The sequence below is a fragment of the Mycteria americana genome, chromosome Z (assembly GCF_035582795.1).
Source record: "Mycteria americana isolate JAX WOST 10 ecotype Jacksonville Zoo and Gardens chromosome Z, USCA_MyAme_1.0, whole genome shotgun sequence".
Classification (NCBI taxonomy): domain Eukaryota; kingdom Metazoa; phylum Chordata; class Aves; order Ciconiiformes; family Ciconiidae; genus Mycteria; species Mycteria americana.
This window is the reverse complement of record NC_134396.1, coordinates 36,845,070-36,858,913: the sequence shown is the minus strand read 5'-3', so window position 1 is coordinate 36,858,913 and position 13,844 is coordinate 36,845,070. Positions and strand designations below refer to the sequence as shown.

The following is a 13,844-nucleotide window of genomic DNA, read 5'->3' as shown; positions in this document are numbered from 1 at the left end:
CAAATGCAGAACCACCATATGAAATGATGAGGTCCTTAATTTTTTTCAGTCAGTCAAATCCCACCTAAATCTTAACACGCAATACGGACACTATTTTATTAACTGGGGTTATTACACAGCTTCTGCAAACTGGCACAAATTATACCAGTTTAAGCATTTTTATACCAATAGCACAATGTCCAACGATTGTCAGTCTGTGTCAATTGTATCACAAGTAATGTAGTTGCACTGAGCCTGTCCCCCATAAAAACCACACAAATTCACTTTCTGTGCCTGCAAGGCATCAGGTTACCCCAGACATCTGAATGGTTTGCAGGCTGCTTGGGCAGAACAAACATACAAGTTTTTGCTTCCAACAATACGCTGGATGAGGCAGTACTGTCAAAAAAAACCACAGCAGCCTTAAGTTTTGACACACAGTTTGTCAGTACTATGGGAAATATTAAGGAGTATTTCTTGTAGATGAGTTCTGCTATGAGAGGGTCCAATAAAAATTTTGCTACTGATTGCTCTGTGCACACCACTAGTGCAATGTCAAATACACCATATGTGTAAAGAACATTGCTTCCTTGCCTAGAACAACAACCTCAGTTCAAATATTTTTTTCTACAGAAACAAAATTAAATTAAAACCAGCAAATGATGCTTGGTTTTTTAATGTTGTTTTATTTAATCGTTTGCTTTTTTTCTCTACTTAAGGAAACATCTTCCTAAAAGACACTTCCTTTAAGATACCTTTCTCATCAACCATCCCTTTCTTTTCCACTAACAAATTTTCCTCCTTTAACAATCTTTTACACTCCCAAAATGAAATCAGAAATGCAGACACACAATTTCCCACTATCAGACCAACACGAAATCTTAGCTGACAAAACGTTAGAACATGCCTCTGTCATGATAAAAATTTGGTTTGCTTACTCCCATCACAGAACATCTTTCTTAAACTTTCAAATCCTTGGTATAATACAATATGAACAAACTGAATTTATTTCTTAGGAAGATCTAAAGCGGTAAATTACACTGAAGCCATAATATTGGATTTTTAGATTCAAAACTATTAGTTTCACAAAATAATGAGTCTTCATAAATAATGTTGAACTGTGCATTTAAATCAGTTAGTTAAGATTATCAAAACATTAATATTTTTTCTTATCACACATTTTTATATATCTGCAGCTGAAAAAAACTTTTTTAAAGAAAGCTTCCCTTTACAAAGAAGCGGCAACAGAGGCTGTAATATTTAAGTCCTATCTACAAGACAGTGGTTTTGTAAGAGCTCCATCAGTATATCATATACTGTTGAAGCATATCACATTATGTGTCACAAGAATAAATTACTATTAGAAAAATATATTAAAAATTGATAAATACATAGCCATGCTGCATTTTGTAAATTTGCTTCTGTTTATGTAGACTGAGTAACTCTATTTACATATGGATAAATAGTGCTTAGCTGTGAGTATTCACAATTATTTCACTTTTTACTTTTTGCACATGTACCCAGGGCCTAATTTACTGGTTATTATAAAGGCTGCTACGAAGGTATCATTAGATCAAACTGATTCCCAGTTCCATTCTTCAAATAGCAGAAACGGAAGAATCAGGAGTTTTAAATACAATTGGGAAAAGAATAGTCACCTAACTGGTATTACCTGACAGAAGAAAACCAAACTTTTTCTTTTTTTTGTCTCATGATTAGTCACCTACCATCACAGATACTGGAGACAGTAGATGCAGTATTTTGCTGGATACAGAGGATTATTTCACACCATTCTCTCTTATTTTACATTAAAAAAGATTATAACGTATGTTCTACAACACTAGTATTAGAAAATAAGAAGGTCATAAATAAAAGCTAATGTAGTTATTAACCTCATAATGTAGCATCAACCTCATGTCCTTTCATGAATAGCAACAGACCCTATAGGTAAGACATCTGCTTTTCTCCTATTTTGGCTTTGCCTGCACTATCAAATGTGATCACATTATAGTATTTAACAGCTGATGCCTTGTCAGCTTTGTATCTGACCACTTGTGAAACAAAAAGTAAAACTTATTTCAGTGTTCTTGCATACCTTAACATGTATTTTAAAGTGGTATAACATTTATTTTATATACGCCCTTGCTGCACATATGCTTGGCAGCATAGTCTTGGCAGCTCAAGGGTATTTTTCATCAATATTTGCATTCAACTAACCAATCTGTAAGTAAAAGTTTCCAGGCAATACACATGTGTTTTCACAAAAATGTATCTATTGAATTATTATTAGAATGTTTTAAATTACAAGTAGATCCTTATTTACACTTTCTATTTAATGGCATTTTCTAGTTTGGAGAAACTGTACGAGGGCAATTACACTAATGGCTGGCACCAGGGGGTGAATTACCTAAGCATGTGCTTAGGTAGCCAGCAACACTGGGGCTGCCAAGTTTGTTTTTCTTTACAATAATGCCAGATTTGTGGTTTAATAGCAATAATGCTTGCCCATATTTTATATATAGTACACATCTGTTAAATGATGATTGTATGGTAATTGTAAATATTAAAATAAATTGTCCTAAACACAGAAAAGTCAGTTGTGAATATTTAGCTTGTAATTACATTTATTTCCTAAATGCTGTTAGTGGAATAAAACATTTCCTCTTAACTATCATAAATCACACTCTTTTCCATCACAGATTCTTTGAACATATGCATATTTTCACTTTAGCATTTTAAGATTTTTTTTTTAATCCAGAAGAATGCTTTGTGAAGGTCATGATTCTGCCAGTACTTTAAGTGAGATCAGACCATCATCTGCTGCAGTTAAAGCTACCGTTGCCTCATACTTGTCCTGTATTTATCAATATCATTAAAGAAAGCCCTTGACTCTCTATGCAGAAATAATAATCTGCTTTTTTTTTTCCCCTGTAGCAAAGGCTGTTCTCATCCAAGGACAAAATTCAAAACTACCAAGGATGCAAACACAAAGAAATTGCTTAACATGTCAGGGTGGTCTATACCAGCCAAGTTAACTGTATAGGTTCTCCGTGCAGTCTGTGCAAGGAGTTAAGTGCTTCTAAAAAGGCTAAATTGCTGGGCAGGGAAATGCTGATTTAGCTAGTAAGAAGCATTAAGTACTGAATGTCTCCCAGCTCCCACCTCCGCCTACAGATAAGGTGCTTAACAGAGCTGAAAATTAGATGCTTTCAGCCACGTGGATTGAAATTCCTACTGCTCTTTGAGTAGCCACAGAATTGAGGTAAATTTCTTTTTCTTTGCTGCAATGACCTTGTGAGAGGTCCCTCAGGAAAGACCCTTGTCCTGAAAGGCCTCTCTCTGTAAGTCCTTCTATTAATGTCTCTCTCAGTTCATCCAACTCAGTTCAGTTCTGTTGTTCATGCTGTATTACCAGGCTGTATTACTGATACAGATGATTTTTGGGAAGCCTGCATTTTGCCCTTTTTCATGTCAATGGAACTTTGTTGAAATCAATGACAGTTTTGTCCTTGGAAATAGTGTAAAAGTTAGGTTTTTTGGTATTCATCTGCCACAAAACAGTAGGCTGTATATTGCTGTTGCTTTTTTAGTATTGTCTAGTCAAACAAGTTATGTTCTTCCACCATCCACACTACCAATACAGTAAAAGGTATTAAACTATTTTAAAGCCAGCATTAACTGTGACTTGTATTACAATATGAAACCTATGATACAGTCCTTCTCCTAAAAAACTTACAGCTTACACAGGCAATACAGATACCAAAAGATGCAGGTGATCCACGAGCGGATGACAGGAAAAGCTCTGTGGGACCTGCCACTCGTGAACAAGACCTACCTAAAGACTCCTGGCTGCAGTGATCTTGACATTGTGTTGTTCTAAATGCTCAGAGAAGTGAGCAAGTTAAATAACACATCTCTGAGCTTCAGGAGATCTGACTGCAGCTTAGTTAGGGATCTACTTGGATCCAACGGGAGACTGCCCAGGTAGGCAGAAAGGCCCACGGCAGTGGATCGCTTTTCAGGATAACCTCTTCGAAGCACACAAACACTGGACAGTGCAGAAAACCAAACTGGTGCAGCAGGATGCCAGAGCTGGCTGAGCTGAGATGTGAAAAAGGAAGTACACGGAGGGAATTTCAGGAAGAATATAGGGACACAGGGCCACAAATGCAGCTTCTGTAAGTGCACCAGGAGCAGAAGGAAGACTGAGGAAAATGGGGCTCACTGTTCAGCGAGAGAGGGGACCTGCTGACAAAGGACATGGGAAAGACTTTTTTTTCACCTTGGTTTTCACTGGTTAAGGCCTGCTTTCTGGCCTCCCATTTCCCCAAGCCTACTAACAGGATCAGCAGAAAGGTAGTACAAGCCACGTCAGGGGACGGGACAGGGAGTGCAAGACCCTTACACATCGAGGGATCAGTGACCCACATCACGGTTAACCCGGGCAGGCTCAGCGCGGCCTTCAGCCTGCACCGGGCTGCGCAAGGCCCCTGGCCGCGGGACAAGCTCAGGACGCGCAGGCTGTCAGAGGAGCCGGCAGGCAGCTCCTGCTTGGCACCAGAGGTTATACCACCTGCGTGGCCTTGCCCCAAAAGCGTAAGCTCTAATAACTAGCGTTTTAAATAGTACTTTACAGAGTCCGAGTGTCTTTCTTACTGAGATCACACATACCAGCACCTCCTGGCAAAACCGGAGTACTTTACCCTGCAGACACAACTCTCCGTGGGACCCGACAGGGTGCTGCTGAGGGTGCTGGTTCACATCACCAGAAGGACACTCTCTATCATATCACAAAGGTCACAGCAGTCAGGAGGTTCCTGATGACTGGAAAAAGGCAAGTGTCACACCCCTCTTCAGGGAGGAGGATCCAGGGAACTACTGACTGGGCAGCCTGGCCTCATTCCCGGATGATGGAGCAGATCCAGCCAAGATCTGCTCAAGCACAAGAAGGAGATGGTGATGGGGAACAGCCAGCATGGGTCTACCAATGGCAAGTCACATCTGCCCAGCCTGATACCCTCTAGGAAGAGGTCTCTGATTGCAGTGATAATGGGCATGCAGGGGAGAAGCTACCAGACATGGCAAGGAGGGGCAGGGGGAAGAAAAGGAAAGAAAGCAGTCACTGCTAGAGAACCAGTACCATATGGGCTGGACACATGGACTGATAGAAACCTCCGTAAATTCAATGAAGGCTAATGCAAAGCCCTGCATCTTAGCAGAAATAACCCCGTGCAACAGTACGGGTTGGGGGCCAACTAGTCAGAAAGCCTTACAGAGTGAGACCTGCGTGCCCTGGCGGACAGGCTGAACGTAAGTCAGCAGCATGACCGCAGTGGCGACGACCAGCTGCATACCAGGCTCTATCAGAGCAGCAAGCAGGTCCAAGAAAGCGAGCCGCCTTCTGCTGTCAGCACTTGTGAGACTGCATGTGGAGTACCATGTCCTCCTCAGAGTTCCCTACCACAAGAAAGCCACTGACATAGTGAAGCAGGTGACCAGCAGACGGCTGTCAAGGTGGTCAGGGAGCTGGAGCACATGCCACTCCCTGGAGAGGATGAGAGAACGGGGTTTGTTCAGCCTTAAGAGAAGGCTAAGAATCAGAAGCAGGACAAATTCTGATGGCAACACACTGCAATTTTGCCCTGTTACAAACCCAGTGTAAATAAGGAAAAAATCCTTCAGGAAAAAAAGATTAAAAAGTGACACACTGATACAAAAGTATGCTTAAAAAGTACATAACATTTAGATGAGAAGCTGATTTGTAGGAAACTTCTACCTCTTCTGTTGAATCAAAAAGGGTTGCAAAGTCAGGCTGCCCAACCTCTCATTTGCTGTCATAACTGTTGGCATTCTGTTCCTTCTAGGTCCACAGTGCAGATAATGGGATCTGCAATGAGCAGTACTATTTACATTTTATAGTCCTTTTTGCCCTTTCCTCCCAGGTAAATACATTTAAGTTTGCTTGCCACCAGAGAGCTCAGAAGTACTGTACTATAAATCTTCCCTCCCTATAACAAAAAGCTTAAAGTTATTACCTTTTTATTCTAAACAGAAATGATTGACATGATTATAGCAAGACATTAAGAAATACGGCTTTATACTTAGAACCAAATGTTATGTTTACTGTTATATCTAATTATGTTCCGTACTCAGCTAGCATGAAAATTTCTCCTACTGATATGACCTGAAATATATTTCTTTTAGTGTGAAGTCACAGTACTGGAACAGTACATCACACCCTTTAAGAAATCCTTTAACATTCCTAACTGATACTTTAAAATGACATTAACTCAACTAGCTGTTGCTTCCTCAGGACACTGCCTTCATCAAGAAGGAAGTTGCTGGGTTATAATGAATGCATCGTTGTGGCGAAACTAGTATCCAGTAGGATTAGGCTAGTCCTCAAGCTGTTCTTGCCAGCCTAGTTTATTTGGAAGCCTGCCACATTCTTCAGTCCAGCCACTGCCTTGTTCTACAGTTTGAGAGTGAATACTTCCTTTAGGAAGCAGGGTGCAGCAAAGTTTCTGCGAACTTTCTTTTTTCTACTACCTTGCCTTAGTGACAGAACTTTTAAATGGGAGATTCTGATGCAGGCACCTGGCACCACCACAACCAATTTATTGTTTTCATTTCCTTTAATAACTGAGAAAGGCAGGAAGAGCAAATGTTCATCATTAATATAACAACATTCAAGTCATTGTGTGAGAACATTGTAGGTTTCGTACTTTAAAACTGAATTAGTTGGAAGTTTCCATTGCAATGAAAAAATGCAGTTTATTTACCCATTAATATGAAAACATTCCTGAAGAATACAGCTTCTGAAACCGCACACAGTCAGATACACTGCAGGTGCAGAAGTCTACTTAGCAGCTGAAAGAATGTTAGCAAGAAAAAGTGATTTTGTAAAATAGCATGGAGAAGAGAGGACAGAAAGTGCAGGAACTGCTTTCTGCTAGAAGGCTACATGAAACTCGTGAGAGCAGCTGCCACGACAATTGCCTTCAGCAACTCGTATAGGAATTCTGTTGCACTCCCCAGCAGGAGTGTGGCCATGCCTCTGCTCCAGATCGCTGCCACAGTCAGTTGGGGTTGCAGCCTGTTCTCTGAATTCAGCCTGTAAGAACTCTGATTACCTGAAGGACGGCGACATGCACCGCTTCTCGGCACACTGAGGCAATATACACATACAATACATACACACAGCACAAAAGCGTAAGACTAGTAATAAAAAAGTTGGTTTTGAGAGTCAATAAAGTGGATAAGGCACGAACCAACAACTAGTGTACACAGCAACATGTGCCATTTTCTGTTTCACATACTGCCCTTAACTAAGCATGCTTTCTCAGAATCACTTTATTTCTTTCCTTTTCTTGTCTGAAAAACTATGCAACACTTTTCATTAATTCTGAAAGCTTAAACAGATCTGGAATCACTATACGCCAGAAAATTGCACTGAAATATCTACAGAGCAGTCAAGCTCTGAACAGCTAGCAGTACTGAGATTTACCTTGTTGCTTGCACTGGAGAACAGGCACAGGAGTAGCCTTCCAGGAAGAACATCCTGAAAATGAAGACACAGAAAATGGGGGGGGGGGGGGGGGGGGGGGCGAAGTCAGACAAATAACAGTGCTTTTAAGGCAGGGGGGGCAGAAGAGGACAGAAGACGCATGAACTTTTTGGCAGAGATGACTAAACATTAACACAAATGCAGAAAAAGGGCAGGTGTGACTTCATCAGCTGAAACAAAGACAATACTTAATTTGATTCTGTGCTTTGAATGACATTACTCTTGCTTTGCACAAGTAGAATAAAATCTGTGGATTATTTGTTTAGCTTGAACTTTAAGGACTCCTATCCTTTTACAGGGTAAGGCTAAAACTTCAATGGAAATTTCCATAACTCATCATAAAAGAAATGTTTCCATAAAACTGCTCTAAAGGTCTACAGTCCGCTGCATTACCTTTTACAGGAATTACATGAGATGAAGCTTGGTCAGTTTCCTACTAACAAGCAATTTTTTCTGAAACTGTAACTAAAGATCCAGCAATATAGGTTCCACACAGGCAAAAGCTTTTGCTGTTACAGTTCTAAATGACGCACAATTCCCCACAGCCTCAGAAAATAAACCCAAAGATGACTCACAGGGTTATGGTTTGCTCAGGTTCTCTTCAGAGTGGGGAGGGCAAGGGGAGGAGAGGAAAGAAAGGGACACAGGAATTTATGCATTTCTAAACTGTATAAAATAAACCCTAAAAAAACCTCTTGCCTTTAGCCTGAAAAAGCTCAAGATTCCCCCTCCTCCACCTTCCTCCATTTTTACCCTACTTAGCAAATTACCTCTAGTTTTCCTTAGGTCGCTTGGAGTCTCAAAGGATGCTTCTCAACTGGGGATGGGGCAGTAGGGCAATACTGACAGTCTCTCACAGCAATTCCCAACAGTCTAACAGACAGTGTTCAGCGAAAGAAAAGGCTCTGAAAAAACACATACTGACAATCCAATTGAAAAATCCCTCTCCTGGCTACCAATTTTACATTCTTTGCAAACGCTATCAACACTGCGTGGACTTCTCCTGTCGGTGGTCCTCTACCCCAGCAGAATTTTAATTCTTCTAATTTCAAAGGGAAAAAAAAAAAAAAAAAAAGAGAAGGGAAAAGGATGGGAAGAAGGAAAAGGAAGAACAAAAAAACCTATCAAACCATTGCTGATACTCTATACACTCAACAAGGTATGTATTTTTCTTTTAAAGTGACTAAACAGCTTCCACCAAAGTTTTCATTTAAACTTTAATATATTTATATTCTAAAAGCAGAAATAAAAAAAAAATTGATCAAAATTAAGACGAACATTAAATATACATATACAACAGGTCTGTAGCACAAGTATTTGACTATGCTGTAAAAAGGTTAGACAAGTAACCTGAAGAATTAATGAATACAGTTGCCTGTGGGTTCAAAACTATTAGCAATGATTAACATTAATGACAAAAAATGGATTCTCCTTAAGTTATAATCATTCTTCTCTGTTAATAAAAGATTTAAAAATATTTGGCTTTTTTTTTGTTGTTTGATTTTTTAAGATATACAGCTTTTTATCTCATTTATTTATAGGGTTGGGGTTTTTTTTCCCCTCACACCTAAACATTTAGAAGAAAACCTTTCATTTTTCTACACTTCAGGTTCTTGCACACCGAATATGTATTTGAGTTTTCAGGTTGGCATAGTCAGAAGTGACTGCATTTAAACAATAATTCTTTGTTTAAATTTACTCAACTGCTTTCCTCCAAGAAAAGACCGATAGTCTCCTATAGCTACCTTATAAGAATCAGGTAAGTAATCATCCTTGAAAAAGTATAGTAACAAGATGGTTTGTTTGTTGTTATCCATTTCCTGACAAATTCTGCTACTCCAGAATCATGAGTCAAGGACACAGAGGATTTTGCAGAATGAAAATGATACATCAGTATTTTAAATCAAGACAGAAATATTTGAAAGCTTATTTCAATACTATCACCATAAAAAACAGCTAAGTTTCGCTCCAACAAGTCATCTCTTCCTCTCACTTTTGCATTATTTTTCCTGATAAAAGACATACCACTTAACTTTAAAATTTAACTTTCAACAGTCCTTCAGGGGAAATATGGCTTAAATGTTTCCTAATATACAGTCTGCAAGTTGGCACACACTATTTATTCAAACGTTTCTTCAATTGTTCTAGGTGCTTTGCATCAGCATCCTGGAGAATTAATACAGTGGCTTTAGACTGAAGTGGATTAAACTCTATAGTCATCAAACAACAGAGATCTATCAGTTGTTTTTGACATTTCTCTAAACCATCCTTAAGCTTCAGATGTAAAGCTGGATCCTTTTTCAGCCTATTCATTTCAGGCACTGAAAAGCCAATCAAACTTGTGAGAATATCATCAGCAAAATCTACTTCAAGGTAAGCTGAACCATCAGAAATTTTTGCCTTTATACCCCAGGACCCACTGCTACTTGTAAGGTTTCCAGTGAGAGTAACAAGAAAACACTTAACTTTCAGAATTGTAACCATTTCTGGTTTTTTTGCAAGGAGAAGGGAAATATATGTGAAAGGTGGAGAATCTAAATCTAAATGTGCCTCTGCTGCTCTGCAAGGAAAGCTCTGTGAATCATGCTTCTGCTGATCTGCTTCTGGATCCATTTTTGAGAAAAATACAGGATCATCACGTAACAGCCTGCTGTCAGAAGTGTGCTGGGTTTTACATCTGCTCTCATCCAGGCCTGTATCATTCTGCTTTTCTTCAGGAGGATTTTCCATAGAAAAATCTGCAGAACTGCAGGTCTGATGTACACTCTTGTGCTGTGAAAAGCTACTCATACTATTTCCATCTCCATCAAATACTGTTCTTCCAAAAGTCTTTTGCTTGCTGGTAGCTTCTACAGGCTTATCTGTTTCATTCACATCATCTTTTTCACAAGTGCCATTTAAAGATGAATTGCAGGAGCTTATAGATGTATGCGGAAGTCTCTCAGTAATTAAACCTATGTTTCTGTTCATGACCATGGGCGGCACTTCTTCCAGCTCTCTTTGCATCTCTTCTTCCAGAAGAAAGTCATCTTCTAAAGGCAAGTCATTTAAAAAGCCATCAACATATTCTATGGGAGGTGACACTTGTTCATCTGAGTGAGGCAAAGGACTTCCAGATTCCCATAGCAAAACGTTTCCATTGTGTGCAGTCAGTGAACCTGAGGCTGTACTCAAATTGTTGCTTCTACTGCAGTATCCGCTTTCTAAAGATGTTCCATTGTTTAAAGTAAATTCATTATTTTCATCAAGACTGGCTAAAAGCTCTTCATCCGAAGGGCCTAGAGTTTGTACTAATTCATCCACAGGCCTTGAAACAATTTGGTCGCGACTAGCTTGTCCAACAGAATTAGGGTTTTCACTTTCTCCAATTAATCTAGCAAGGACTCTTTCCTGAGAATACTCCTCCAGAAGAGCATCCACTTCACCCCCCAACAGTTTCACATTTTCTGGTTTAAGCAGAAGGACTCCAAGACGATATACAATATTACCCTGTACAGTGATTTTTGTTCCAGGAGGAAGATTACTGTGGAGGACAGGCACTGGCTGATACTCCATGCCCTGAATTTGATGTATCCCATCAGTTAGTTGCAGCATCAGCATTCGAGTAGGCTTTGCTTCCCAGGGCTTCTGGAATGCCTGAGTACTGGCTGTTACTTCCTCATTTACAGTATTTTTCCCTCTTAGCTTCTGCAACTGGGAATACGCTGGCTGGCTAACATCAACCAGTGAATCAATCTGTATGGAGTAGAAGCCTGACAACTCTCCTTTGGGAGCATCTAAGATGCAGTCAGGCAAAATAGGATATTCCAAATCTCTCAGATCAGTAAGAAGCCATTGCTCAAAGACCTGCCTGTTAATCTGAGCTTGACTTAAGTTACTACCACTATTTTCTTCCTGGATCCAACTAATACATGCTTCCAGCCACGTCAAAGGAACTTTAACATGCCACGTCGATGAAAGCCAGGTTTCCACTCTTGCTGCAATGTTAGATGTAGACATTTTCTTTTAAGTTAAAAGAGTGAATTCCCTAGAACAAAAACCAAAAAGACATATTTACTCTTCTGACAACAGCTAAAGTTATGACTCTTGCTCATATTATATAGAAATTTGCTCTCAATTCAAAGTTCTGCTATTCTAAGTGTGACAATATAGAGGCAATTTAAATTAAAAACACTTATACAGATATTAAAAATAAACAATGGATTTCCAATATTTAAAGTTTCAATCAGCATAAAAAGTATGTGCAGTTTACTCATCATGGAGTATTAGGGAAGTATGGAGACTTCTACAAGCAACCCTGCTTGGTGACTTCTCCTTTTCTGTTGATTTAATTAGAAACATACAACTGAAATCCTTTTATTATGGATGGGAAGCAAATGGATGAACAAAAAACAGAAGAAGGTTGTTATATATATGTCCTCTATTTGGGGGGGGGGGGTGTTATTTCTGTGGGTGCTGCTGTTAACAACCAGTTTATTTTAGAAATTGACCTGAGAAGTTATTCTCCCATTTCATCAGCACTGTTATAAACAGAAGCAGGAGACCCCAATTTACAACAGAAGCAAGCTGGGATCTGTCAGCACTTGTATCACAGTGGTGACTTTTACACTGTAACTGGATGAAAGTTTTGTACCTGACAACAGAAAGCTAGCTTGAAACATCATTGTTACCTAGAGACCCAGTCCAGGGTTTGGCTGCAGAAGCACCAAGTCTTGGCAGTCATCACCTCTGGAACATCAGTGGCTAATAAGCTCTAGCTTCTTGTTAGTTTAGGAAGTAGCTATGCACATATAGAATAGAACAGAGTAGTTCAGTTGCAAGGGACCTACAACGATCATCTAGTCCAACTGCCTGACCAATTCAGGGCTGACCAAAAGTTAAAGCATGGTATTAAGGGCATTGTCCAAAAACTGACAGGCTTGGGGCATCCACCACCTCTCTAGGAAGCCTGTTCCAGTGTCTGACCACCCTCTCAGTAAAGAAATGCTTCCTAATGTCCTCCTTCCTAAACCTCTCCTGATGCACCTTTGAACCATTCCCACACATCCTGCCGCTGGATCCCAGAGACAAGAGATCAGCACCTCCCTCTCCACCTCCCCTCCTCAGGAAGCTGTACAGAGCAATGAGGTCACCCCTCAGACTCCTTCTCTCCAAACTAGACAAACCCAGGGTCCTCAGCCGCTCCTCACAGGACATGCCTTCTAGCCCTTCCACCAGCTTTGTTGCCCTCTTCGGGATGCATTCAAGGACCTTCACATCCTTCTTCAATGGTGGGGCCCAGAACTGCACACAGTATTCAAGGTGAGACCGCTCCAAGGCTAAATACAGCGGGATAATCACCTCTTCTGACCGGCTGGTAACGCTGCGTTTGATGCACCCCAGGGTGCGGTTTGCCTTCCTGGCTGCCAGGGCACACTGCTGGCTCACATGGAGCCTGCTGTCAACCAGCACCCCCACACCCCTTCCTGCAGGGCTGCTCTCCAGCCACTCCTCTCCCAATTTGTACTTGTGCCTGGCATTACTCCCTCCCAGGTGCTGAATCCGGCATTTGTTCTTGTTAGATTTCATCCCATTAATCATTGCCCAATGCTCCAATCTATCTAGATCCCTCTGCAAGGCCTCTTGTCCCTCGAGAGTCAATGGCACCTCCCAGTTTGGTATCATCAGCAGGCTTGCTAATGGTGCATTCAACTCTTGCATCCACATTGTTTACCCAAACATTGAAGAAATACTAGGCTGCCTAACTGTGTCTGGATGATGTTTAACCCCTTAGAAAGGATGACCAAGGAGCTCAACCTCCCTACAGAGAGCAAGGAAAACAAAAAATGACTGTCAGAACAGTTAAGAAACACCGTGTTCGGGGTTTTTTGCCCCGAACTATAACTTGCAGCGAAGACAAACCACCCTGCCTCCAAGTCCTCTCCAAAGCTACACCATGCAGAAGACACCGCGCAGTTACCTAACCAAAGCAAAGCGCCAGCCTGCCGCTCGCGCGCCGCTGCCTCCGCGGGCCGCGGCCCTGACGGGCGCTGAGGGGAAGCGAGGCGGGGCGAGGCGGAGCGAGGCGGGGGGGGGGCTGGGGGTCGCACCCCGCAGCCCCTCGGAGGGGCCGAGCCGCCTCCCCGCGTCCCGCCCCGCCCGCAGCCCAGCCGGCCGCACTTACCGGGGCGCGCAGGCGGTGCTGGCAGGGCGGCCCCGGCTCCCATCACCGATGGCTGGGGGCAGAGGGTATGGCCGCTCTTCTCGCGCAGCCGCCCAAAAACCCCGCGCGCCCCAGCAGCCAATAGGAGGCGCGCGT

General features: G+C 41.5%; 1 protein-coding gene across 9 annotated transcripts; it reads right to left on the bottom strand.

The window, feature by feature from the left end:
• Window positions 1-6,637: 6,637 nt before the first annotated feature.
• On the bottom strand, window positions 6,638-13,844 carry RMI1 (RecQ mediated genome instability 1). 9 transcript variants are annotated; one of them, XR_012773405.1, is made up of 5 exons: window positions 13,260-13,844; window positions 12,217-12,326; window positions 8,317-11,573; window positions 7,487-7,540; window positions 6,638-7,093 (listed from the first exon to the last, which is right to left on the bottom strand). XR_012773405.1 is itself a non-coding variant. In XM_075488235.1 (3 exons), exon 3 carries the CDS (start codon window positions 11,543-11,545, stop codon window positions 9,662-9,664), a length of 1,884 nt encoding a protein of 627 aa, XP_075344350.1. In that variant the 5' UTR covers window positions 11,546-11,573; window positions 12,217-12,326; window positions 13,260-13,844; the 3' UTR covers window positions 7,572-9,661. The 9 variants fall into 9 exon arrangements, 1 of the variants encoding a protein (XP_075344350.1); XR_012773403.1 differs by having other exon boundaries at window positions 6,638-7,540; XR_012773404.1 differs by having other exon boundaries at window positions 6,638-7,540; window positions 13,506-13,844.